The 24,454-nt window shown below is 48.5% G+C and overlaps 1 protein-coding gene and 1 long non-coding RNA gene across 3 annotated transcripts in view; one reads left to right on the forward strand and one right to left on the reverse strand.

Moving 5' to 3' along the window:
* Ankrd33b (ankyrin repeat domain 33B) overlaps window positions 1-18,803 on the reverse strand; it is a 77,146-nt gene extending 58,343 nt beyond the window's left edge. The window contains exon 1 of one of the 2 annotated variants that reach the window (XM_028767628.1): window positions 18,414-18,803. In XM_028767628.1, coding sequence (XP_028623461.1) covers window positions 18,414-18,767 — 354 coding nt within the window. In that variant the 5' untranslated portion in view covers window positions 18,768-18,803. Of the gene's footprint in view, window positions 1-17,111; window positions 17,189-18,413 lie in introns of those variants that run through there. The other variant, XM_028767629.1, reaches the window with a different exon arrangement.
* A 260-nt stretch (window positions 18,804-19,063) lies between these two features.
* On the forward strand, window positions 19,064-24,096 carry LOC114621389. Its single transcript, XR_003711415.1, has 5 exons — window positions 19,064-19,159; window positions 20,030-20,184; window positions 20,912-20,972; window positions 23,126-23,242; window positions 23,671-24,096. It is a non-coding gene; the product is annotated as an uncharacterized LOC114621389 (long non-coding RNA).
* The last annotated feature ends 358 nt before the right edge of the window (window positions 24,097-24,454 follow it).

Here is a 24,454-nt window from a genome sequence, read left to right on the forward strand (position 1 = left end):
ACTCGGGAGTACACTGGGATCCCTTAAGTAAAATCTTGAACAAATCTGATGCAGTCACAGGAGAGGGAATGAAGAGATTCCGGCTGGGTTAAGTTTATTGCTCACAGACCCTGAGGGTGGCACGCCCTTGCAGGGTCAATGAGGAGGAAGGAACCACCCTGGAAAAAGGTCATTTAATAGTGGAAGCAATCTGGGATCCAGAGTGTCACTAGGTGGTTTGACTGAACTGAACTGGATCAACTGGGGCGAGCACAAGGCAAATCTTGGAATCTCTAGCTGTGCCTGGGCTCACCGGGTTTAAAGATAGAGGAAACAGGAGTGTAGTAGACACAACACAGTATATTGGTCAAGGATAACGAGGCAGGAATGAGAGAGAAGGCCGACTCTGAGGCAGTCGGGAGAGTCGTGACAATAAGCAGTAAGTCATGATAAGCACAGTGATCACTTTTCCTGGGCGGCTGTTGGTCACGTGTACTGTCTTGGTCAGTCCATGCTAGGTGACACTGGGGTAAAGAGCCAGCCCCAGGCCCAATGGCTTCAGCAGGCTTCTTCTTGTTCATACTATACACCCACTGCCTCTTTCCCGTGGTGCTTTCTCTAAGACTCAGGGTGGTAGGATAGACTCTGCCTGAAACTACAGGCCTCCGTGGAGCGGAATAATCTAGAAGGCACTCCCACCAGACCCCAGTAAGGTCTCGCAGCAAAGGAACATGGGATAGATGGGACGTTTGTGTATTCTGTACTCTTGAGGGGGAGAAAGACTACAGGCAAAAGGTAGGAATAATTTTGAATGAAGCTGAGGTGTGGGACCCCAAATGTTCCCTCAGGAGTCATGACCTAAAGAACCTGTACCGTACACTACAAGGTCTTTCAATTCATTAAAACCAGAAGCATTTTCCTGCAGTGAAGACTTCACATACCCAACAAATGCATCCGAGGAAGAAAAAGTGTTTCCCAGCTCCGTAGAGAAAAACACACACTGCTAGTGAGTTAAGAGCAAGCAATTACATGAATAACGTCCTGGTAGATGTAAATGCTCGGGGAAAGCACACATTTGCACTGTAAAGTCAAGCACCAGGAAATATGAGTAATGTCCTGGAGATGTAAATGTATCAGGATGGCCCATATTTACCCAGAGAAGATCGACATTTGAATCTGGCTCTGAGTACAGGATACGGGTAGCAACTTTCTAAATTATGTATTACAGTGCCTCATGGCAAAACTTGTTCAGCACCCAAAGACTGGCGAGAACAGTTTGTGGATCTAAATGTCACCTTATAGAGTGTTTGGGAAATTAAGAGAACACACACACACAGCCACAGAGATGGAGGCCCTAGGTATACTGTATCCTAACACTGCATCAAATCCGAACAGCGGTTTTTAACACGTGAGGTCACTGGCTGTGGTATCAATGGCACCCTCTTCCTTTCTTTCCCATATGCAGCCATGTTATTCTGAACTGTCACCTGACAGCAAAAAGAAGGAACCGGCAATGAACATAGGTGACAGAAATATCAAGAGACACATTGAGAGCCCAAGCTTCACAGCGCTGGGCCGGGAGGAAGACTGATGCCGTCTGCTTCAAGGGGAACTACACACGGAGGCTAGAAGTACAGCTCTGTTTTCTGCTTCATGGGTCCCAGTGGTCCGCTACTACACGGTCACTTGTCACAGGCCTCAGCTCAGGGTCTCTTAGGGAGGACCCAGGAAATTAGTCATCAAGCATGCACTCGGCAGCCAGGTGGGCCTTGGGCAGCAGGCTGTAGGTTTTGAGAGGTCTCAGCAGCCATGAAGGGCTTTCTTGTCTTGGGCTTCCACATGCTCCCTTTCACCAAGATAAGAGAAACCTCCTCATACACACACACACACACTCACATACTCACACTCACAGACACACTCACATACACACTCACATACACACTCACATACACACTCAGACACAAACACACATAGACACACACTCATACACACACACACTCACATACTCACACTCAAAGACACACTCACATACACACAGACACACACTCATACACATTCACACACTCACACACATACACACTCTCACATATACACATTCACACACACACACACCCTGAACCCTCCCCACACACATTCCACAGCAGTGGTCACATAGGCTGACATGGTCACTGCTCCACAGTCAGAGTTTAAAAGCCACGGTGAATGCCTGGTCCCTCCTGCCACTGCCCTCTCTGCTCAGCCCCAGCGCCTCGGACTTCCTTCTCACTTCAGCATGGTCCAAGCCCTCCGGCCAGTTCCTTCTGCCTAAATGTTCTTTCCCTAGACTTGCAAACAGCTCATAGAGGTTCTCTCGATTCCAGTCTTTGATCAAGAGTTTCTTCCTCAACAACGAGAGAAAGAAGTTTCGACAGGAACCAAACACTGCAAGACCCATCAATGACCTCTTCTCCTTCCTCTGAGCATCACTGCCCTCCCTCCCTCAGGACAGGGTTTCACACTTAGGCATCCCTGCAGTAGCTCCTCTCTCACACCACCCCGACCTCACCCCTGCTCGGCATCCTATCACCAGAACCGCCCAACACAGGTTTACTTATTTGAAAATTAAGTAAATACATTAAACCTAAAAGGCAACTTAGTGAAGACTCTACCGTGTTTATGCGTGTCCTTTGTGTCATGGAGTACTGCTAGTTACTAAAAATCCCTTTGAAAAAGTCAAAATGAATTCATGCCAGGAAGGTGATACATGCCTGTAGACCCAACACTCTCTGTCTCTGTCTCTGTCTCTCTCACACACACGCACAGAGAGAGAGAGAGAGAGAGAGAGAGAGAGAGAGAGAGAGAGAGAGAGGCAGCTTTCTTGCTAGACACAACACAGTCGCAGTAGGACAGAACAGGCCATCTCCACCTTCTGGCTAGCTCTATTGTGTCCTCTCTGGGCACATGCTGGCTGCCTCCACCTTCTGGCTAGCTCTATTGTGCCCTCTCTTGAGCACATGCTGGCTACCTCCACCTTCTGGCTAGCTCTATTGTGTCCTCTCTGAGTACACGCTGGCTGCCTCCACCTTCTGGCTAGCTCTATTGTGTCCTCTCTGTGCACACCCTGGCTGCCTCCACTTGTCCTCAGTGCCCCTCTCTGCAAGCACGGGATAATGGAGGATGAGAAGGAAATTCAGAGGAACTTACAGAATTAGGAGTAGAGGTTTTGACCTGATGGGACTAAGTGCCTCAATTCAGAGTTTTGCAAATGCATTTATTCTATTATAATCCCTAGAGGAAAACATAATACAGCATTAATATTCAAACAATAAAGACTCCAAATAAAAAGCCACTGTGTGCCAGAGGCTATACTGCACATCCTTAGTCTCAGAACTTGGGAGGCAGAGGAAAGCAGTTCACTATGAGTTTGAGGGCAGCCTGGTCTACATAGAGTTCTGGGCCATCCAGAGCTACATAGTGAGATCCTGTTTTTGTTTTGTGTTTGAAAAGAAGAAAAGGCAGCCATTTTTACAGGCCCAGGAACCCTGTTTAGAGAAGATAGTTACAGGAATGTTCTGAAGAAGTCAGTAGTCAGTTTTCTTCAAAGGCATTTATATTCTTCAACTTTCAAAAGAGCGGTCTCTTGGGGCCACCCTGGGCTACACACAACAGTGTATCAAGAAAACAAAACACACCAAGGAGTGTGTCATAAAAAGAGTGACTATGTAACTAAGAACCATTTGACCAGACTGGTGAGAAGGAAGAGGTAGAAGACAGCAAATGACTCCTTCCCAGGTGGAGTACACCCTACGGCAGCTTCACCACTACCTGACTCTGGTTTAGGGACTTTGACCCCAGGGTAAGTATGTCCCTAGAGAACACATGACAGTGTCCAGACAGTTTTGTCACCACTGGGCACAGTGTTTATCCTATCATCTAATTCAGGAACCTCAGGATGCTACAAAACATCCTACCACGCAGAGGACAGTCTTCACACATAAGTTGTGGGACCAAACAGACCAGGAGTGCCAAGCTTGGGAAATCTTATTCCTACTATGTTACACAATGACAGCCCGTGACGTACAATGACGCGTCTCAGACTTAGGAATCATGGCGATACTGAAGTGTAATATATGTGCAGAAGAAAGTGCTCTGGATTTTGAGTTTGTCTTTCCCCAGACTAGTACCATCTTCCTGTTCAGTATGAGGTGGTGGCAGCTGCAGCAGCAGCAGCCTTGAAAGAAGAGGCTCCAAAGACAGTCTGGTCAGCAAGGGTTGTACATGTGGAGGTGAATCCAGATGTGGGGGACGGTAAGATCCAAGAGCAGAGAGAGAACTCGCATGTAAGTGGAGGCCCATCAAACTATGGGAGCCCAGATGCTGGAATCACACTGAGGGGCATGAGGAAAGGTGGGCTATCTTCAGGAATGCATCCACAAGCAGGAGCATGAACAGGGTTAGATACAAATTTGCTCTTTGGTGCAAACCCCACCAGGAACAGTGGTACACGTATGTAATCCTAGCACATGGGAAATGGAAACAAAGATCATGAGTTTGGGGGTCAACCTGTACGACACAGTGAAGGTCAGTCTCTAAGAAAGAAGGGGGAAAGGTAACGGGAGGAGGACGGGGAGGGGAGGTAAGGGGAAGAGGGAGAAGAGGGGAAAGAGGGGGAAGAGGGGGAGGAAGAGGAAGCAGTAATTGCTGTCAGAGCACAGCACTGGCCCAGAGGTCCTGCTAAATCCAGGCCTGTGGTTGCATAGACCACTCCCAGCAACACGGGAAGCAGAAGAAGCTGGGAGAGAACCAACAGGAAGAATCCTGCTGATCTGTCACCTCGAACCTCAGGGCAGCAGCCAGGCTGAGCCGGCAGCTTCTGGAGACTAGGATGCTCGGCCAGCAGAGCACACTGCTAAGGCAGATGCAGTGCGGGCTCTCCAGAGACACAGAACCAATTGGAGACTCAGGCGTGGAGACATTTCTTTTAAGGAATTGGCTCACATGATTGTGGGACCAGGCAAGTCTAAAATCTATAGGGCAGCCCGAAAGGCTGAAAATGGGCAGGGGTTCCTCCTGCTGGGGTGCTGTTGGGTTTCTGTTTGTCTGTTTATGCTCTGTTGTGCTGGGGGTATGTGTGCACGTTCCTGTAGGTGTGTGTGGATGTGTATATGAATGAGTGTGTGTGTATGTGTGTGCGTATACGCATTCATGTAGAGGTAGGTCAGAGACTGACATAAGGGGTCCTTCTCTCACTGATCATGAGCTCACCGATTTCGGCAGGTCCACTGGCCAGCTCGGTTCGGGGAGTTGCCAAGGTTACTGGCACATACCTACCATCCCACAGGTATGTGTCCAGGTTGCTGGCACCTCAAGTCGTTTTACTCACTGAGCAGTCCCCAAGCTGTTCTTTGGTTCTGTGTGACAGGGTCTCACTCTAACGCAAGCTGACCCACAGCTCAATATGAACTTGCCACCAGAGTGTGTCCTATGAAACTGCCTTAGAGAATCTATTTACTTTCCTGGACACCTCGGGAGCTAGAAACCCGAACTCTCCTTCTTCTCAATTCTTTCCAGGGCTCTCTACCTCCCAAAAGACAGCCCCTGCCCTAGGAGACTGCTGTGCCCTGTGCCCCACCCCAGCTGCATGATGGCTTTCATGTCATCAGCACAGTGTAGCTCCGTGAGGTAGCGTGTAGGCTATGCACACATTAGAACCTGAGTCTGGATGCCTGCACTCAGGTAAAAGTCAGGAGCCACGTGTACATCTGTAACCTTGGTGCTGAGAGATGAAGGGACACTCAGAGGGAGGCGGATGGATCTGGGCTCACTGGCTAAGTCAATCTCACTGAAATGGGAGCTTCTACTTCAGTGAAGGGATTCTGCCTCAAAACTTAAGACAAGCCTTCCGACAACCACCTCTAGTCTCCACACGCACCTACACAATAAGTGTACAAAGCACACACTCACACACACATACGTGCACACACAAACACACAGTAACCAGTGTAAGTGGAACGCCCAGTCTAGCTGGTACCTTGTAAGTGACCTCTCTCCCCACCATCACAATCAATATGGTCTAGCCCAGGCTACCATTGAGGAGAGAACACACAGATGACAATCTGTAATAGAGTCTCTCCTTCGCCTGTTCTACAGTGACCACAGACAAACTTAGAAACTTCTGGGAACATGTCCCTAGCCTGCTCAGGTATTTGTACTCCAGAGAAAAGAAGGTCATCATAATTCAGTAAGCTGGTTTCAATTATTAACTGGATGAATGAGCCAATTTTTCCACACCCGGAACTCGCTTTCCTAGAAACCCACCCATGTTCTCATGCCAAAGGAAAAAAAAAAAAATCTAGCATCACCAGCCAAAGGAGGGAGAGTCGGGTCACTGCCCGCTATTTTTAGTGGATGACTATTGTCCCATGAATTGTCAAATAGCAACACTGAAGGTTTAAGACGGAAGCGACAGAGGGGAGGGTGGGTTCTTTAGAACTGGCACTGTGCCCACACTGAAGTTAAAGGAAACTTCTGAAATATATCTCAGCCAACTGGTGACCCCAACATCATACCCAGGGCGGGCCAGCACCACTGCCCCCAATGCTGGCAATCTTTGCTCTAACTTGTATTCAAGAAAGATGAAAGACTGTGGCCATCACTGACTGGACAGCTGCAGTCCCTCCAGGCCCCTCTGCCTCTCCTCTGTTTTCTCCAACAGCACCTCAGTTCCCACTCGCTCAGACTCGGGGTAGAGCCCAGATATTTGCAGCAGCTGCCTTCCCATCTCCCTGCAGCTGGCCTTACTAACAAGATGAGAATCTCGGACATGAGAGTGTGCGTGTATAATCGAGGGTGACCTTGAACTCCTGGCTCCTGCTTCTCCCATCCCTCCCTCCAAAGTGCTGGGACTAAAACACATGCCACCACATCCACAACACTCACAACACCCACTTTTTTCCCCCCATTTTCTTTTTTTCTGTCTTGCTTTATTTTTGAGATAGGATCTCACACTATAGCCCAGACTGGACTTCAGATTCACAGCAGGCAATCCTCCTGCCTCAGGCTCAGCCTCTAGAATGTTGAGGATTACAGGTGTAAGCCACCACACCCGGCTCCATTTCCTTAATCATTGCTTTTTGCTTAAACATCTGCTTCGCTTGCGCCTTTTTGCACAGTTAAAACTTCCGCCAGCAGAGAAATGACCTTGATATAACTCACTCACAGAAACAATGGCTGCCGAATGGACGGCTACCGGTGGAAGAATGCTTCCTATTTAAGGAGCTTCTGTTTCCCCCAGGGAAGCACAGGAAGGTGTTGCTAAACTCCTGGGCCTTTCCATTTCAAACCTACAGGAAACAAGATCAACAGATCAGGCGCTCAGTGGGTAAAGGCCCTTGCTGCCCAGCCTGGCAACCTGTTTAAACTCTGGATCTCACAGAACAGGAGAGAACTGACTTGCACATGCTGCATTCAGACCCTCACATGGGCCCCTTGGCACACATGTGCCCACACACGCAGAAGAAAAACAAGTATAAAAAATATCTTTAAGGGCTGAGGAGCTTGGCTCAGCCATTAAAAGCACGTGTTGCTCTTGCAGGACCCACATAGTAGCTTACAACCATCTGTAACTCCAGTCCCAAGGAATCCAAAGCGACCTTCTGACCTTTGAGAGCCCCAGGCATGCACATGGTACACAAACATACATGCAGGCAAAACACTCACACTCACAAAATAGTGAAATAAACAAATCTTTAAAAATGCATTTTCAAAGAGCAGATGGCTTGAGGAGGGTCACATGACCTGACGCTCGCACCTTGGACCACCAGACTCAGACTCGGTAACTAAGAAATTCTCCAGAGCTCCTGCACTTAAGGGTATATGAGGCTCACCTGGAGGCCTTTCAACAGACACTCAAGAGAGGCCAGAGTCCCTGCACATAGGAAAGCTCTCAGGCGTTGCCAATGCCCCCAGCTTAGATCCCCTTCCTATATATCCACTGGCTCTGACCACGCTTCCGTTTCCGAAACTAGATCTAATTGTGGCAGCAAGCCCCAAAATAAACACATGCCTTCTTCGACTTTTTTTTTTTTTAAACAAATAGCAAATGGATTTAACAGCTAAATCACCCACTATTGAGTTGCCTGACCAGATCATTCACTAGAGACCAGCATCTATGCATTCATTTTAATTACTATGAAGTAACAAACATGTAAAAAGCATCATCATGGCTGCCGGGCTATGAAGCCTGTGTGTACCTGATCTACTACAAAAATCTTCAGTTATTCCACTACAGCCCAAGGAAAGAGGAGAAAACAAGAGTCATGTTGACTAATATAACATCACAACGGTCTTTGGGCATCCTCTCCCCAAGCAGCCAAAAGGAAGATCCGGGAAGGGGTACAGGAAAGACACACTGGAACAATGGAAGATCCATGCTCAACTGTGGCTTCACTCCTGCTCCGACCTGGCATAGCATCCAGCAAAGACCACAGTCACTGGGGCCGTGGTGGATGCCAAGAGTGCTGGCATCCAGAGGTAGAGGGCACCTGAAGCAGCAGCATCTGCTGGTCCAGCACTAGGGGCTGGCATGGCCCTCAGCATCCAGGACACCACTGCTTCCTGGGTCAGCAGCCTCAGGAGACCTGAGACCCTGCACTTAGGAAGGCTCCTGCTAACCACACTCTTACGACACACAACACACTCCTGGGTCGCAGTGCTGAGCCAGCTTCATTCCCATCACATCACCACCAAAGGTAAACTGAAGCAGAACGAGGGGGTGACATCACAGGGAACCTCATTAACCACCTGAAATAGTTAACCAGCCCACAGGAAGTTGCAGTCTGAAGAGTGCAACATTTGTCCTTGATGCCACTCCCCTGAAAATGACATAACAGTAATACCAGAAACTCCATTCAGATGCCACCTGACATGCAAGAGTGTGTGTGTGGAGGGGAGTGCATGTACGCTCAAGGGTGTATGCATGCATGTGCAGGTGGGGAAGTGTATGTGTATATACATGTGTGTAAAGATGTGTCCATACATATATGTACTGGAGTGTGTACATGAATATATGTGAGGTGGTTTATACATACATGTAAGGGTGTGTGCTTGCACTGTGTGAGAATGTGTTGTGTACATAAGGGTTTTGCTTGCATGTGTGTGAAGAGTGTGTACATACATGTGTGAAAGTATGCATGCATGTGAGAGTATGCACATACATATGTGTATACATGCACATACGTGGGGGTATATGCATGCCTGTATTTAGTTCCATGTACATTTAGCCCGAATATGCCTTCCCACAGTCACTACAAGCAAGGAGCAAAACTGGGTTCCCCTGGGTTCTTCCACCATCTTTCTGTAACAGCCCTGCCTTCCCCACGCCTGAGTCCTCTTCCATCTCTACAGCCACATTATCTAAGAGTATGACCGTGTTACCATCTTGAGCGAGCTCTTTTTTCACTCACTGTAACTTCATCTTCCTCCCCGACTCCCAGAGCTGGATACTGAGCCCAGGACTCCACTCATGCGACATGAGCTCTCACTGCTGAGCTACATCCTCCTTTTAATTTCTTATTTTGAGACAGAGTCTCCCCCTAAGTTGACTAGGCTGGCCTTGAACTTTTGATCCTCCTGTCTTAGCCTTCTCAGTAACTGAGACTACAGGCTTGCACTAGGAAGCCCAACTTCTTTATTCTAACTGATTTCATAGAAGGACATTTTCCTAATGAGGTGAGACTCTAGGCTCCATCTTCAGCATCACTAACTAAACAAACACAACAAATGCATATTGTTGGAGAATGTGGTACTAAAAACTTAACACCCTCAAACTCCCACTTCCCACAAGTACAAGGAGAGGGACCTCTCCATCCATCGCTCCATCCACAGACCCATCTAATGCCTCTCTCAGCGGAGACATTCTAGGACAGGTGTAGTCTCCAATGGAAGAGCCAGCTGACGCTGGACAGAAATGTTGACTCCCTGCTCATCCAGTGCCTGCTTTGGGCATGCGCTACTCAGCTCTGACATGACTATGTCTTTGGAAGCCTTTGTTGACTTTATTCTTACTTAGAAATTGCTCTAAAATCCACCAGTCTAATCCAATTTCCCACAAAGCCAAGTGTCACATGGGACTCCACCATCTACCATCTTCCTTTGCTCTGACTCAGTAGGAATAAGTCCATTTCACTTTCAGCTGTCCTTTAAACTCAAAACTACCACTTAAAAACCTTTGTTCGAGATTCTTACATACATATGTACACAACAACACTAAAGAATCTTAATATCGCTTTTAAAAGATTTTATTATTTGTGTGTTTGTATGTGTGGTATGTGTGGGTACTCGTGGAAGCCAGAAGAGGGCATTGGATCCTCTGAAGCCAAAATTATAGGCATTTGTGATCTATCTGATGTGGGTACTGGGAACCGACCTTAGGTCCTGTGGAAGGGTAGGAAGCGCTCTGAACTTCAAGCCATCTCTCCAGCCCCAAACTCTTAGTATCTTACCTCATCTCAATACAAGCTCCTGAGAGACACAAGGGAGACTGAGGCCATAGTCACCATCCACCTCTCCTCATGTTACCCAGGTCTCTGTGGCTTCCAGCCACCACCCTCCCTGCCCAGATCTTCCTCTTCCTATTACTAAGTAGCCAGTTAGGTATCAGCAGACCTGATAGGCACTGGGTAAGGACCTCATAATCAATACCTTGTAAAACCAAGAACGGGAGCAATAGGACTCAAATGACCAGTCAGAAGAATGGGACCTGAATCCTATTATCTCTGGTCCGGAGAGGAGACATGACATTTGGCACTTCCTGGAAGGTTACCAACTGAGCGGTATCTAGCCCTGGTTCCAGGAATCCCAACTCCTCCAAGATAGCTATCTAACGGGAGACTTCACATACCAGGGCTCCCTCCTGTAAGAGTCAATCCAAGAATGCTTGTCAATCATCTGGTTGGAAAATGATCGTTGGGAAGGCTATTCCGGAGACTTTTGAAATAGCATAAAACCTGCCTGAGATATAAGTTGGGGAAATGGCCTCTCTAGCCATTCTTCATGCTCACCCATGGAGAGTGTGCCACATAGAAGTCTCTCAGGCCAATGCCCTCTCTCACCTATTGGGAGCATTCTGCTCTGCAACAGTCTCTCTGGACACTAGGTAACCTCACCCACTAGGAATGACGCAATTTACTGAGTAATAAACTCTACCTATTCTCTACACCATACTTTGTGTTTCTGATCTGAATCCTTTCTACCGAGATCAGGAAGCTAAGAAAATGATCAGAATGGCATGATTACATGCTCTCGTGTGGGTGGGTGTGTGTTTGCACACATGTGCATGCATGGACACACACATACCAGATCACCTACATAAATTACTTCCCAATCTTCACGAAAGAAACACATTGCATTCACTCAATTCAACCACTTCTGTTTTCTTATTCTCTTTTAATACATAAATAACATTGTTTTACATAAGGGATTGTTTTGACTTCTGCATGTCCCGTGCCTACGATGTGTAGAACTACTACCCTAAACAAGCTGAAACACTGGTCCATAAGAAATCAAACAGGAGGGCTAAGAACAATCCAAAGCAAAAAGCCTAAGGCCTCAGCATGCCCGCTATACTACAGTTATAGTAATGAAAACAGCGTGGTTTGAGCACAAAAGCAGACATGTATGTTAGACCGAGAAGATCCAGATTTAATTCTTCACAATAGCCACCCGATACTTCACAGAAACGGATGCTGAAAAGAAGACAACTTCAATAAATGGTGTCAGAACACCGGATGTTCACATGTAGTAAGTAGAAAGAAACTAGACCCTTAGCTCTCATTGCAAAAAATCAACTTCAAATGAATCCACAAAAGCTCCACGTAAAACCTGAAACTGCTTGAGGAGACGGTACTGTGTACAGTAGAACACGCAATCACAGGTAAGGATTTCTAAATAGGAATCCAATGACTCAGGAAATGAGGCCGACAATGAAATTCAAAGGCTTCTTTGGTAGAAAAAAAAAAAACAGTGAAAAGCAGCCTACAGAAGGAGAGAAGACGTTTGCCAGCCATACACACACAACAGAGGGTTAATACCTAGCATCCCATGTGCTGGTACACGTGTGACCCAGCGCTTGTATGTGTAAGTTAGAGGGTTTCTGGGATCATGAGACCCGGCCACAAGTGTTTCTGCCCTCTGAGCCTTCTTGCCTGCTCTATGAGCCCCATTTTTTTTAACCAGCTATAAAATGAAAGCACTCTCTAAATTATCTTACTATAAAATGGACATTGAAGGTTCCCTTCGATGTGTTGATGGCTTGGTCCTAACTTGTATCATCACCAGGATGTGAGAAAACCTTCTGGAGGTAGAGCCTACTGGGAGATATATGAACAGTACCTCAGTCCTTTTCTCTCTCGGCTTACTGACTGTTATGAAGTGAGTAGCCTTCCTTCCATTGTATGCTCCCACCATGCTGTGCTGTGCAGCCACAGGCCCAAAACAACAGGCCTGAGTGACTGTGGATGGAAACCGTGGAAACCATGAGGCAGAATAAACCTTTCACTGGCACACACCCCCACAGCACACACGTGGGAGGATCAGAGGACAATGTTTCCCAGTGAGTTCTCTCCTCCCACCCTGATCTCACTTCCTGGATTAAACTGAGATTGTTAGCTTTGTGTATCAAGAGCCTTTAAGCCCCTTTACCTGCTGAGCTAGCTTGTTGGGTCCCCTTTGTGTCTATCCTGAAACAACCACTCCCTCATCATAGCTTCCTGGGAGCTGAATTCTGAGCCAAAGGCTGTTTCAGTGGCCTAGCAGTCTCAGGCATCTTGTTGACATGATGGCTGATTGCACATTGTTAAAACAACAGACAGCAGCCCCAGACAGCTCAACCCTAATGGTCAAAGAAGGTTAACCAAAAACCATGACCTCTTTAACCCCCAAGCATGTCCTCACGAACTCAGACAGATGCACATATACACATAAACACAAACATACATATACACTCACTCACACTCACACACACACACACACTCTCACACACACACACAATCACTGCTCAATAGCTACAGATACAAGGGTATGCATAACACCACTGTCCTAGACTCACTCATCTTCCCTCTGGTAGACTGACATAGCAAGAAAAGGGTTTTTTCACTTCTTCATCCCCTACTTCACAGCTCCTACACTGAGAAGAAAGTCTATTTTCACCACATGAACCTGAGCTTGACCTGTGACTTGTTTCAGAAGAAGTGGAATTAAACCTGGACCAAAATGACCCTCCTGGATACTGCATGTGCTGCAGAAAGGCAGGAGGGCCAGCTTGCTGGAAGATGAGCAGTCACAAGGAACAGGGAGGGGTAATCAGCAGAGAGGCCATCCTGGTCTTACCATCGGCAGCTCACCACCAACTAGGTACAGACAGATGAAAAATCTAGCCTTCATAGGCTAGATAGACTTGGCCATCCTCAGCAGAGACTATTGAACCCCCGGGGTTCCCTAGGTGTGAGCTACATGGTGCTCTGGCTTACATAATGTTCTCAGAGTCCCATGGGTTAGAAGCTTGGTTCCCAAAGTGGTACCAAGAAGTTATCAAACCATTAGAAGGTGGGGCCCTGTGTGAGATTCTTAGATCGCCTGAGATGTGTGCCCTCAAGGGATACTATAAGACTATCTACTTTGATGCAGGCAGCTTCCTGTACCCTGGGCTTGCAGCCACTGCCATCTGGCACTCAGAGGACCAAAGTGATAGACCTGTTCAGGCCTGGGCTGGAGTTGCACACGTATGATCCCAAACAAATTATTTTCTTATAAATAAATTATTACTGCTGGATGGTGGTAGCACACACATTTGATCCCACTCGGGAGGCAGATCTCTGTGAGTTCGAGGTCAGCCTGGTCTACAGAGGTAGTTCTAGGATAGCCAAGGCTGCCCATAGAAACTCTATCTCAAAAACACCAAATAAATAATAAATTTTACAGGCATTTTTGCTGTGGACACACACAGGGCTGACTAACATACACAACACTACTAGTCATAGATAACTGATATTCTTAACACCTAATACACAAGCCCCTCTCCACTGCTGTTAGCCTGGATGCACCCATGTCAGATAAGAGGAAGAGCCGGCTGCTTGCACAAGCCCAGTATTCGTTCCTAGACCCACTTGAGCAAACTCACTTTCAGTGTGGTCCTTGGCATTCCTAGTGCAATGCTATTTAGTTCACCTTCTCTCCTTCCCCACACTGGAGGATGAAACTAAAAACAGGCCTGGGGAGATGCTTCAGCGGGTAAAGCATTTGCCACACAAGCATAAGGGCCTGGGTTTGAACCCCTAGCTCCCACATCAAGCCAGACACTGTGCTGTGGGCCTGTATCCCACTCCTGTAGTCCCAGAGTTCCTATGGCAAGGTGGAAGGGAGACGCAGGAAAACCTCTGAAAGCTTGCGAGTCACCCTGACATACGCAGAAGCAAAATAAGAAACCCTGACTGAGCCGGGCGGTGGTGGCGCACGCCTTTAATCCCAGCACTCGGGAGGCAGAGGCAGGCGGATTTCTGAGTTCGAGGCCAGCCTGGTCTACAGAGTGAGTTCCAGGACAGCCCGGGCTATACAGAGAAACCCTGTCTCGAAAAACCAAAAAAAAAAAAAAAAAAAAAAAGAAACCCTGACTGAAGGGTGTAAGGGGAGGACAGATACCCAAGGCTGTCCTCTGACCTCACGCAAGCACTGTGGTGAGAATACACACACACACACACACACACACACACACACACACGGTGGCAGGATGGGGGCGGAGGGCGCAGAGGAAAAGAAAAAATAAGGAGGGAGAAAACAACACTGGACATATTGTCCCAAATTGCAAAGCAAACCTCTCCCTGTGTACTTGGACCCTTGGCAAGCACTGGAGGTTCAAGGCCAGAACCCACTGTCCATAGTAACTAGCAAAAACCGAGGTCAGCTTCTCTGTGAATCAGCCCAATTCCATGCTCACACAGCTGTACATCCTGACGCCTGGGAGGACGGAGGGCTGTGCATGAATTCCAACACTGTGACCCCTCGCTTTAGGAGGATGAGATTTCCACATTCATAAATCGTTCATTTAAAGAATATGTATGCAACAGATGCCTCAATTGTATTTCAAGGTAAAATGTTCACACACAAGTATCTGTAAAAACTGAGGTGTGAGCCTTTCTCGAGGGGGAGGCACCCCAGACCGGGGAGCTTTGCTGTGCCGATAAAATAAATGAACAGTGACTTTGGGATCTCAGCACTTTAACCTTTCAGCTTAACTGGGCATAATTTGCCCTAAGTGTCCAACGCGAAAACTGCCCTTCCATGACAAATGTAGATGGCACAAATGTGTCTTCCATTTCGCTGTCAACTAAGGGAGAGCCTCCAGGGCTGTAGGAGGAAGCCTGGCATGCCAACATACAAAGAAAAGAACTAGGAAAAGAGTTCCTGGAGGAAGCAAAGCACCTGCATCCAACAACACAGGGAGAGCATGTGTTCCGAGTTACAGGAAAACGATGTAACAAATATCTAAATGGTGCACAGTAAATCCTGAGCTCCTTCCAGAACAATGTTTCAGAAGCAAAGTTGTGTGGTCAGCCACATCCTCTCGTCCCCAACACATGGTCCTCAGCTACCTGTGGCTCAGGCTGGACTCCTTAGCTATTAAGAAGTGCAACAGTCAAAGGCCTTTAGAGCGATGGTCCTCAACCTTCCTAACGCTGTGACCCTGTAATACAGTTCTTCATGTTGCAGTGACCCTCAACCATAAAATTATGTTATTGCTACTTCATAACTGCAATTTTGCTACTGTTATGAAATGTAGTAACAAGTGTCTGATATGTGGGATATCTGATATGTGACCCCTATAAAAAGGTGTTCAACAACCCCTATGGGGTCAGAACCCACAGGTTGAGAACCACCACTTTAGCGGCTCCTGGTGAGCTGTCCCTGAGCAGAGGTTCCCACCAGCAGACGCCTGCTGTTCAAGCAATCACCCTATTATCCCACCAAAGTTCTGGAGCCTGCCTTAAGATTTTCACTAAGACAAATCAAGATCAACCTGTTAGCCAGGCTGGAGCGCTGCTCCTGCCTCAGAACCTTTGTACTTTCGCCTCTCTGCCTAAAGACTCTTCATTGTACTCTAAGGACCTCTGCTTGCAAATGACCATGCTACTGACAATCTCAGCCTACCCCCAACCCCCCCGCCCCCATCTCAACAGACTACCGTTAACCAGCTCTGGGCTTAGATGGGGGACAGTAGAAAGGCTTTCAAGAGAAAGTATCCTTAAAACAAACCTCCAGGTGTTGAGAAAGTCAGTCATGTAACCATCAGAAGACTGTTACTAAAGGACTACAGACTGGCCACTGGCCAGCTGACACTCCTTTACTCCCTATTCCCCATCTGCTGAGCCAGCTAGAGACAGCTAGGGACTCTTCTCCTGGCCTGAGTGGGCCCCTCCTCTCCATTCCAGGCCAAGACCAAACCGTTCTGCACCAGCCACTATCCCTTGGTTCCCCAACCTGCCCGACCAGAATGCCTTCTCCCACACACCACCTCACTCCCCAAGTCTCTTGCTTCTTCCCTCAGGGCACACAGAACCCAGGCCTGATCCTCTGACCCAGAGTTAAAAAGCCCAGGCAGGACTCTTTCCTCAGGTCCCCAGGCACTTCTGACGGGTGCAAATGGATGAAGACTCAAAGCAGAACAACAAAGGCCCTTCAGTCTCTCTCTCTTCAAAATCAAGGGAAGAGAAAAACAGCAAGAGAAAACTTGGGCCCAAGACTGGACCAAGTTCTCTTCAGAACAAAAGAGAAACAAGTTAGGGAGAAAGGCAGTAAGCGATGGTCACATGTGGGACTTCTCCGGACTCTGGGCCAGGATGGTACTTCAGGCTCACAAACCACACAGCAGGAAAGGTCACTGCGGGTGAGCTACTCCAGAGTTGAGGGAGGCTGCTACCTGTCTTCTCCTGCCTCAGGGCCTGGGAGGGGCTCTCCAGGGGTCCTGGAATTCGGTCACTCTCAAGCCTTCTGTGCTCAGTTTAACACGTTCTCAATTTCCCTTGCTGTTTTTCAAACTTTGTTGTTTGGGAATTTTTTTTCCTCTCTCCAGAAATAAAGCTGAGAGGCCAGCGGCTACTCACAGGTGAAGGCTTCCAAGCAAAGACCACCCCGCGCCGCTGCTACGCTTGCTCAGGAAGAGGAGGTTTCTAACGCCAACACCTGACCCGGAACACTCGCTTACTTAAACGGAAAGTGGAGCACAGCACAGCACTAGCCCCTGAGCCTCTCCTCCCGCTGTGTGCCAGCTGGAACGGACACCAGAGTGGTGCTCACCTCACACCCGTCTCCCTGTCATATCACAAGCATAAACCGTTCCTCCAAGTTCAATGTCGGGTTATCAAAAGCAGAAAGTGACACACTGGCTTCACACTTGCCTACCTGACCCAGACTGCAGTCAGGCACAAAATACTGCGCATATCCAGCCCCAGGATAAGCCAAAGGCACGGGGTCACCAGGTCCCTATATTAAAGCGCATATTTTCTGTCAGCTGTGACTCCTAAGCAGAAGCACAGGTGTCCCTAATTTGTTCAAGGTTGAGTCTGAAAAAAAAAATCATGGGGCCTCTGGGAACATGGAAATCAGGTGAGGTTGTTTGTCCACCCAGCAGAGATTAATGGGGACACGGCCACAGCGGTCACTTTTGCAGTTACTATTCGGTGGAAACAGCTCTCCAACTTTTTCCTTTCCTTTTTGAAACTTTCTTGCTATCTTCGAGTCTTGGCGTAATCAATGGAGACTGCTCCCCACTTCCCCGCGTGGCGACCCTGGCGTGTGCCCCCCACTAAGCTGCCCAACACCAGGCCTGCCTGGAGGATGGTTGTGAGGGCTCATTGGCTTTGACCCGCAGCGGTGACCGCACATGAAGCTGGCTGGTCGCCTTGCGGGCCACTAGGAAAAGCAAGGAAAAGGCAGGGCGGTTTAGGTAATGGAAGGAACTGGAGCTTGCAAATCCTAATTCGAGCACCAGCGCGTTAGGCAAGGACAGCGGGAGAGGCCGAGCAGACAAATGGGGCTGGGGTAGGAAAATGTCCCCTGAAAGTGAGTAGAGACCACCACCTACCCGGGGCCTGGGGAAATGTAACAGTCAGGGAGGCACTGAGTGGAAGCGACACCCCACCCCCACCCCAGATGTCAACACATTCCCAGCGTGGAGAATTCTTCCTCTAGGGAGAATTCGGGGATCCTCCGGGCGGTAAAGGGACTGAGATGAAGTAGAAAGCCTGGCGGGACCATCTCCCGCCCGCTCCGCATATGGGGTCCCAATATTGCCTCACGCCACACACGAAGGGTGCTCTGAGCGGCAGCAGATCCAGGAATGGGGTGACTTGGAAATGCGGGCGAGGGAGGAGAGCGGAGGGAACCCAAACCCTGTCGGGACTTACCCGGCCGTTGCGGTCAGTCTCCCGTACCTCCTCGGAACTCGGCCCGCGCCGCACTAGCGCCCGCAGCAGCCCCACGTCGTTGGCGCAGGCGGCTCGCAGGATGGTCGCCGCCTCAGGGACGCCCTCCGGGACGCTCTCGGTACACACCGCGCCGCACTCCTCCTCCCCTCCCGGAGGGTAGAAGGAATCGTCCGATGCGATGCTGCGGGTGTCCGGCAGACTCGAGAAGTCTTCGTACTCCTCGTAGTCCGCTGGGTCGTCCCCTGTCTGTACGCTCCGGGGTGGCGTCGGCGACTGCGGGGACAAGCAGCGTGTCCCGCTGCCCTCCGGCCCGGGCCCTGCCAGCAGCACCATGCTGGAGGCCAAGGCGCGGGCCGGGGGCTGGGGCTCGGGTTAGTGGACACGGACACGGGGCGCGCCCCGAGGTCACCGACCCTTGGCCCCTGCGTTCGCAGATGAGCAGGAGCCCCGCGCGCTCCAGCCTGGCGGAAAAGCAGCTCCAGGCGGCTGCGCTCCCGGAGCAAAGTCACTGGCGACTGGAGAAAAGCCCCTTGGGTGGGAGGAGCCGCGGGGGCTTTCCCTGCCCCGCCGGGCGGGGTGAAAGCGAGGCAGAGGGCGGGGCGCCTTCCCTGCTAGCGTCCCGGGCGCACCGGAGGTCCTCTCCAGACCGCGCCACCGCCACTTTGTCCTGAGCAGGGAAAGGCTCGTTCAGTAGATCCCGAAGCTGTAACTCGAGAGGTTGAAAGGTAGCGTGAGGGACAGCGGGCTCCCCGCCCAGCCAAGGGCTGCTCCCTGGGGACCCGGGCGGAGATGGGGTCCCGAGACGCCAAAGGCAAAGCAAGTTTCCAACGTCGGAAAGTACCTGCACCTGGAGACCCGCCCTCTTACCCCTCCCCACTGAGGACCGTAATCAACCCGGGGGCTGGAGGAGGGGCAGCCGCAGGACCCGTCACCTCCCGGGCTGTCCGAGTTCTGGGCCAATTGCACTCCTGGGACTCCCTGGAAACTCTCTTGGAGCATGGAAAGGCGTCCACTCTGGAGGAAATTAATTCCACCTTGGGGAGAACCTGCCCTAGTGACGACCCTGTTCCAAATAAGGACCCGAGGCTGATTTGGGGGGAGAGGGGGGTCAGCAGAGTCTCCAAGTCACCCGAGCCGGCTGTGGCAGGCAGGTTGATGGGAAAGAAATCTTGGGGAGATGGAAAGGTGATCAGGAACCTCAGGGGAGGACGTCTGGGTGAAGAGGGACAGCACCCGGCCAGAGCCCTGGCCGTGAGGGAGCTCCACTTCCCCCCACCCTTGACCATTGTCATTTTGCGGAAGGGAGGGGGAGGTAACGGTCGTGGCAGATGAACTAGAGATGGCCGGAGACTGACCGGCTTTGATCCCAGGGCTAGAAACAAACACTTCGGAAATCGAGAATACTGGCCATGGTGGCTTGTAGATAAGCTGTGTAAGAATGTGTCACCTGGAGCCCCTCACTTTAAAGAGGAGGAGGTGGCGTGGCCCTGTCCTAGAGGGAAACCTGTACATCCCAGCCGTGAGCCGTGAGGCGGCAAGAAGCTCCTCGCTTGTCTCTCACCCCACTGCCTCTTCATTTCCACCCATCCTGACAGCCAGCCCAGCAGGCACGACAGCCCCTGGGAGCCCCAAAGGGGAACACGTCTGAGATCCTGGAGACCCTGGAGACGGACAAGACACAAGGACCTGGATGTGGATGGGCAGATCAAAGGTCACAGTGGGAAAGCTCATGCAGTATACGCTGAAACAGGTACCTTAAGCTGACTTCTAGAGTTTTAGGGTGCCTCGTGCCACCCCGCACTGGGCCAGTCACACTGAGGTTGTGAGAGGGCCTGGTGTACAGGGGCTTTCTCTCTGAAAACCAAAATCCCCCACTCCCAACCACTATTCAAACTTCTGTCTGTAACTGTCCACAGCTGCATAAATTCCCGCTGGGAATTTCCCCTTTCCTGGTCAATTTCTGTTACAGGGACTCAGGGGATTTACAAGGGGCAGTTGCTCCCCAAACCCCGTGTGCTACAGTGAAGGTGGCGGCTGGGCTTGCTGGCCTCGCTCTCCTCCCAGTTTGGCAGAAGGTTGTTTTAAATTCTGAATCCACCACCATCATCCTCTACCCCATGGGACCGCTTCGGGGACAGAGCTATTTCTGAGGATGGGGGAGGAGCTGTCCTGAAGCCAGCTGGAGCTTATCATCACTGATGGGAGGAGAACGGTTACTTATCTACTTCCTTTTTTCTTTCTCAGAAGTTTAGGTCCAAATAGCGCTGAGAATCATTTGCCATTTAAAGATAAACAGGAACGGAACCGGGGAGAACTCAGCGGCAAGCCTAGGGTATAGGTGTGGTCCCCCGGCACTTGAGGGGTAGGAGGGAGTAAAATAGCTTCCAAAGAAGGAGTCCTGATGGGGTTGGTTGGTTTGTCTGTCTGTTTGCCCCACCCCCACCCTACCCTATCTCTAAAAGCAGATTTTTATTCAGCTTGGCAGATACCGTGCCTGTAAGTCCCAGTACTAAGACGCAGAAGAGGGAACGTTTTAAGGTAATGTTCAGCTCCTCAGCAAATTTGAAGCTTGCCTGGGCTACATAAGACTCAGTCTCAAAAATAATTGTGTGTGTGCATGTGTTCCGTGTGCGTGTGTGCGCACGCGTGTGTATGATATATGCACATTCCTTTCTCACAGCAGTACTAGATCCTTCGCCTTTGAGAGGGTGGAGAAGGGATACAAAAATCGAAGTGAGGCTTATGTATGTACATAGGGAAAGAAAAGGATTTTGGTTTTTTGTTTTTGTTTTTTTGCAAAGCTAACACTTACATATTATGTGAACAAAATCTATGTGACAAGGAGACCATCTTACCAAAGCTTCAGATAGATATAGGCTCATTTTTAAATCAGTAGCACTGTGAGACGTCGCGTTCATTCAATGAATTGTCTATGAGTTTGAAAGGTGATAGGCCTGTAATATATAGACTTACGATCACTTGGTCCACATAGTGTAAATACAAATTGTTAATTTGTATTTACAACATGAAGTGTGTTCAGCACTGCCTTAGGTACTCTTCTGGATTCGGCCTTTCAGTGTTATATTGCTAGGCTGGTAGTATGGCTCAGTGGGGGCCCTTGCCTTACCTCTAAGCCTAACTACCTGGGCTTAATTCCTGGAACACACATTGGGTGGGGGGGAATAACCAACTCCAGAAAGTTGTTCTCTGACATCTACATAAGCACACAGGTGCGCACTCGCGCATGAATGTGGGTACATACAAACACACACACACAAACAAATGCAAAAATAAAGTGTAAAGACAGGCACACTGATGTTTACCTGACTGCTGCAAGTTGAAACTGAAACAGGAGAGAGCAGGGGGCTGGGGGCAGGGGACAGGGGACAGGGGACAAGGGCCTGGGGGCTGGGGAGATGGCTCAGTGGCTCGGCAGTTACAGATATGAACTTCTCTAGCAGACAACCCAAGTTTGGTTCTCCGTACCAATCCGACACCCTCTTCTTCCCTCTGTGGACATTGCTCTCATGAGCACAAACTCACACATGCACACGCACACACACACACACACTCACACACACACTTCAAAATAACAAGAACGCTTTAGGGCTGACAGAGCTCAGAGGTTAGGAGCACTTGCTGCTCTTGCAGAGGACTGGGGTTTGGCTCCTAAGTGCCCACATGGTCATCTTGTAATTTCAGTTGTGAATCCGGCCTCCTCTCCTGATCTCCTCTGACACCAGGCACACATGCTGCATACGCGTACATACATGCAGACAAAACACTCATACGTGTAAAATGATAAATTAAAATTTAATTTTTCTTTTTAAAATTAAAAGTAAATCTTTAAAACTGGCCATGTGTTTATCCCTGCGGAAGTTGAGCACGTATCTCTCTATACTACCCTTCTCCCCCTTGTTGGAACTAGGGATTAAGAAACCCTAACAGTAGAGCAAACCCAAGCCCATCCCAGTGGTCCTGAAATAACATCCTACTGGTTGGCCATGGAGGCACACTTGGGAGACTGAGATAGAAGGATTGCTGGGAGTTCAAGACCAGCTTAGGCTACAGACTGAGATTCTATCTCTAATAATCAAAATGGAAAAACAATAATGACCACTTACCACCCGTGAGGGCTGACATCCTATGACCCATTCGGATCAGTCAACAGGGTCTAGCAAGAGAGAGAGTGGGGATGGAGGGGCAAGAGATGCAAAGAATGAAGACAAGACAGGATGCGTGATCAAGTCCCATTTATTGAAAGGAAATCCTGGGTATATATAAGCACAAGCAGAAGAATGCAGCTGAAGACACTTTACCATGTGCGCCTTGCAGCTGGGGGCACTAAACAACAAAACAAGATATGTGAGAAAAACAAGATGTTTATCAGAGTGTGCTCAGCTGTTGTGGGCTGTTGAAAAACAAGTCTCATGTCAGGGTATATGGCCTGAGATGGCTACAGAGATGATAGCCACTTTCGGCTAGGAATCAGCTCCCAACAATCCTGGTCTTTAAACTTTGCTCCTGATCTGGAATTCAGAATTACCTTGACTTCAATCCAACCCCAAAGTGGTGTTATTTATATACATACATACATACATACATACATACATACATACATACATACATATATATATATTTTTTTTTATTTATTTATTTATTTTTTTTTGAGATCAAATTTTCCTTTGTAGCCTGGACTTGCCTTGAATTCTTAGCAATCCTCCTGCCTCAGCCTCAGGAGCACTGGAATTGCAGACATGCACCATCAAGCCTCGCTTTACCTCTAAAACTTTGCTACATTCAAGATGGTAAGTCGGTGACTAGGGTATTGGGAAGGCTTGGGGTTGTAAACGTTACAAGTGCCTCACGCTGGTCTAAAATGATGTAACCAAATTCCAGTGGAGACTTTCTGAGGAATCATGACAAAATGAATCCTAAGCAGACCTCTCGAGATAATGTACATCTGACATGTTCTTTGTTGTTAAGTTTTACAGAGTTGCTTTTCCATTTCTTTTTTTTTTTTAATATCATACATATATTTATTATAAACAAATCAGAAACAAAGTCAATATAAAAATATAAGTTTATACAGACTACATTTTCTGATTATGCTTCCTTTACTAATTTAAGTAATTAAATAAAGTAATAATTAATAAAAAATTAAAGTGAAGCAGCTAACATTATATTTTAAAAACACAATGAACAATCTAATGAAGTTCCCCTGTATCATACTTAGGCATGTGGACAACTTCAAACCTACTATAAAGTTGTCCACACGCACGGCCTCAGGAGTAACACGACCGGAACTGCTCAGGACTCAGGATTCTTCTTCGGCTCTGGCGGTCTCTAAGAACAGAGGGCACAGTGCTGCATTAGGGCAGCAAACAAAAGCATCCCCTCCCAACTCAGACAGCTGCTCCAGGGAGGACACAGAAGGGTCGTGGTCTTTTAATATGACTGGCAGTTGTAAAGTTTTGTCTTGAATTCGTCGTGAGCGTCTCACTGGTATCAGAAACTTTAGCTCTTTAAATGTAGAATTTTTATCATGTTGTATCTTTTTAATACTTTGCAACTGTGGCTAAATCTGTGAGCTTTTCCATTTCTAGCAATGATTTTTTAAACACCAAATGGGATTAAAAAAAAAACAATAATTGGAAAAACATTCCTTATGCTGTGTGTTAGCTGGAGTTGGTTCATAGTCGAACGCAGGGGGATGGCTTGTGGCTCAAGAGAAAGCTGAACAACATGTTTACTCATTCTGTTAACTCTGACATCTCCAGGTAAGCAGGGATTAAATGAAAAAGACCAAGCCTAAAATTATCAGACATACAACTCCAGAATCTAGGCATCTAACACAGTAAGATTGCCCAGCTTGGCCTACAACAATGAGTTATCAGGAAGAAAAGGGGGTAGCAGGGCTGGACAAATGGCTCAGCTGTTAGCAGCACTGACTGCTCTTCCAGAGGTCCTCAGTTCAGATTCCAGCAACCACATGGTGGCCCACAACCATCCGTAATGAG

This window comes from Grammomys surdaster, unplaced genomic scaffold (assembly GCF_004785775.1).
Source record: "Grammomys surdaster isolate TR1022 unplaced genomic scaffold, NIH_TR_1.0 174, whole genome shotgun sequence".
Classification (NCBI taxonomy): Eukaryota; Metazoa; Chordata; class Mammalia; order Rodentia; family Muridae; genus Grammomys; species Grammomys surdaster.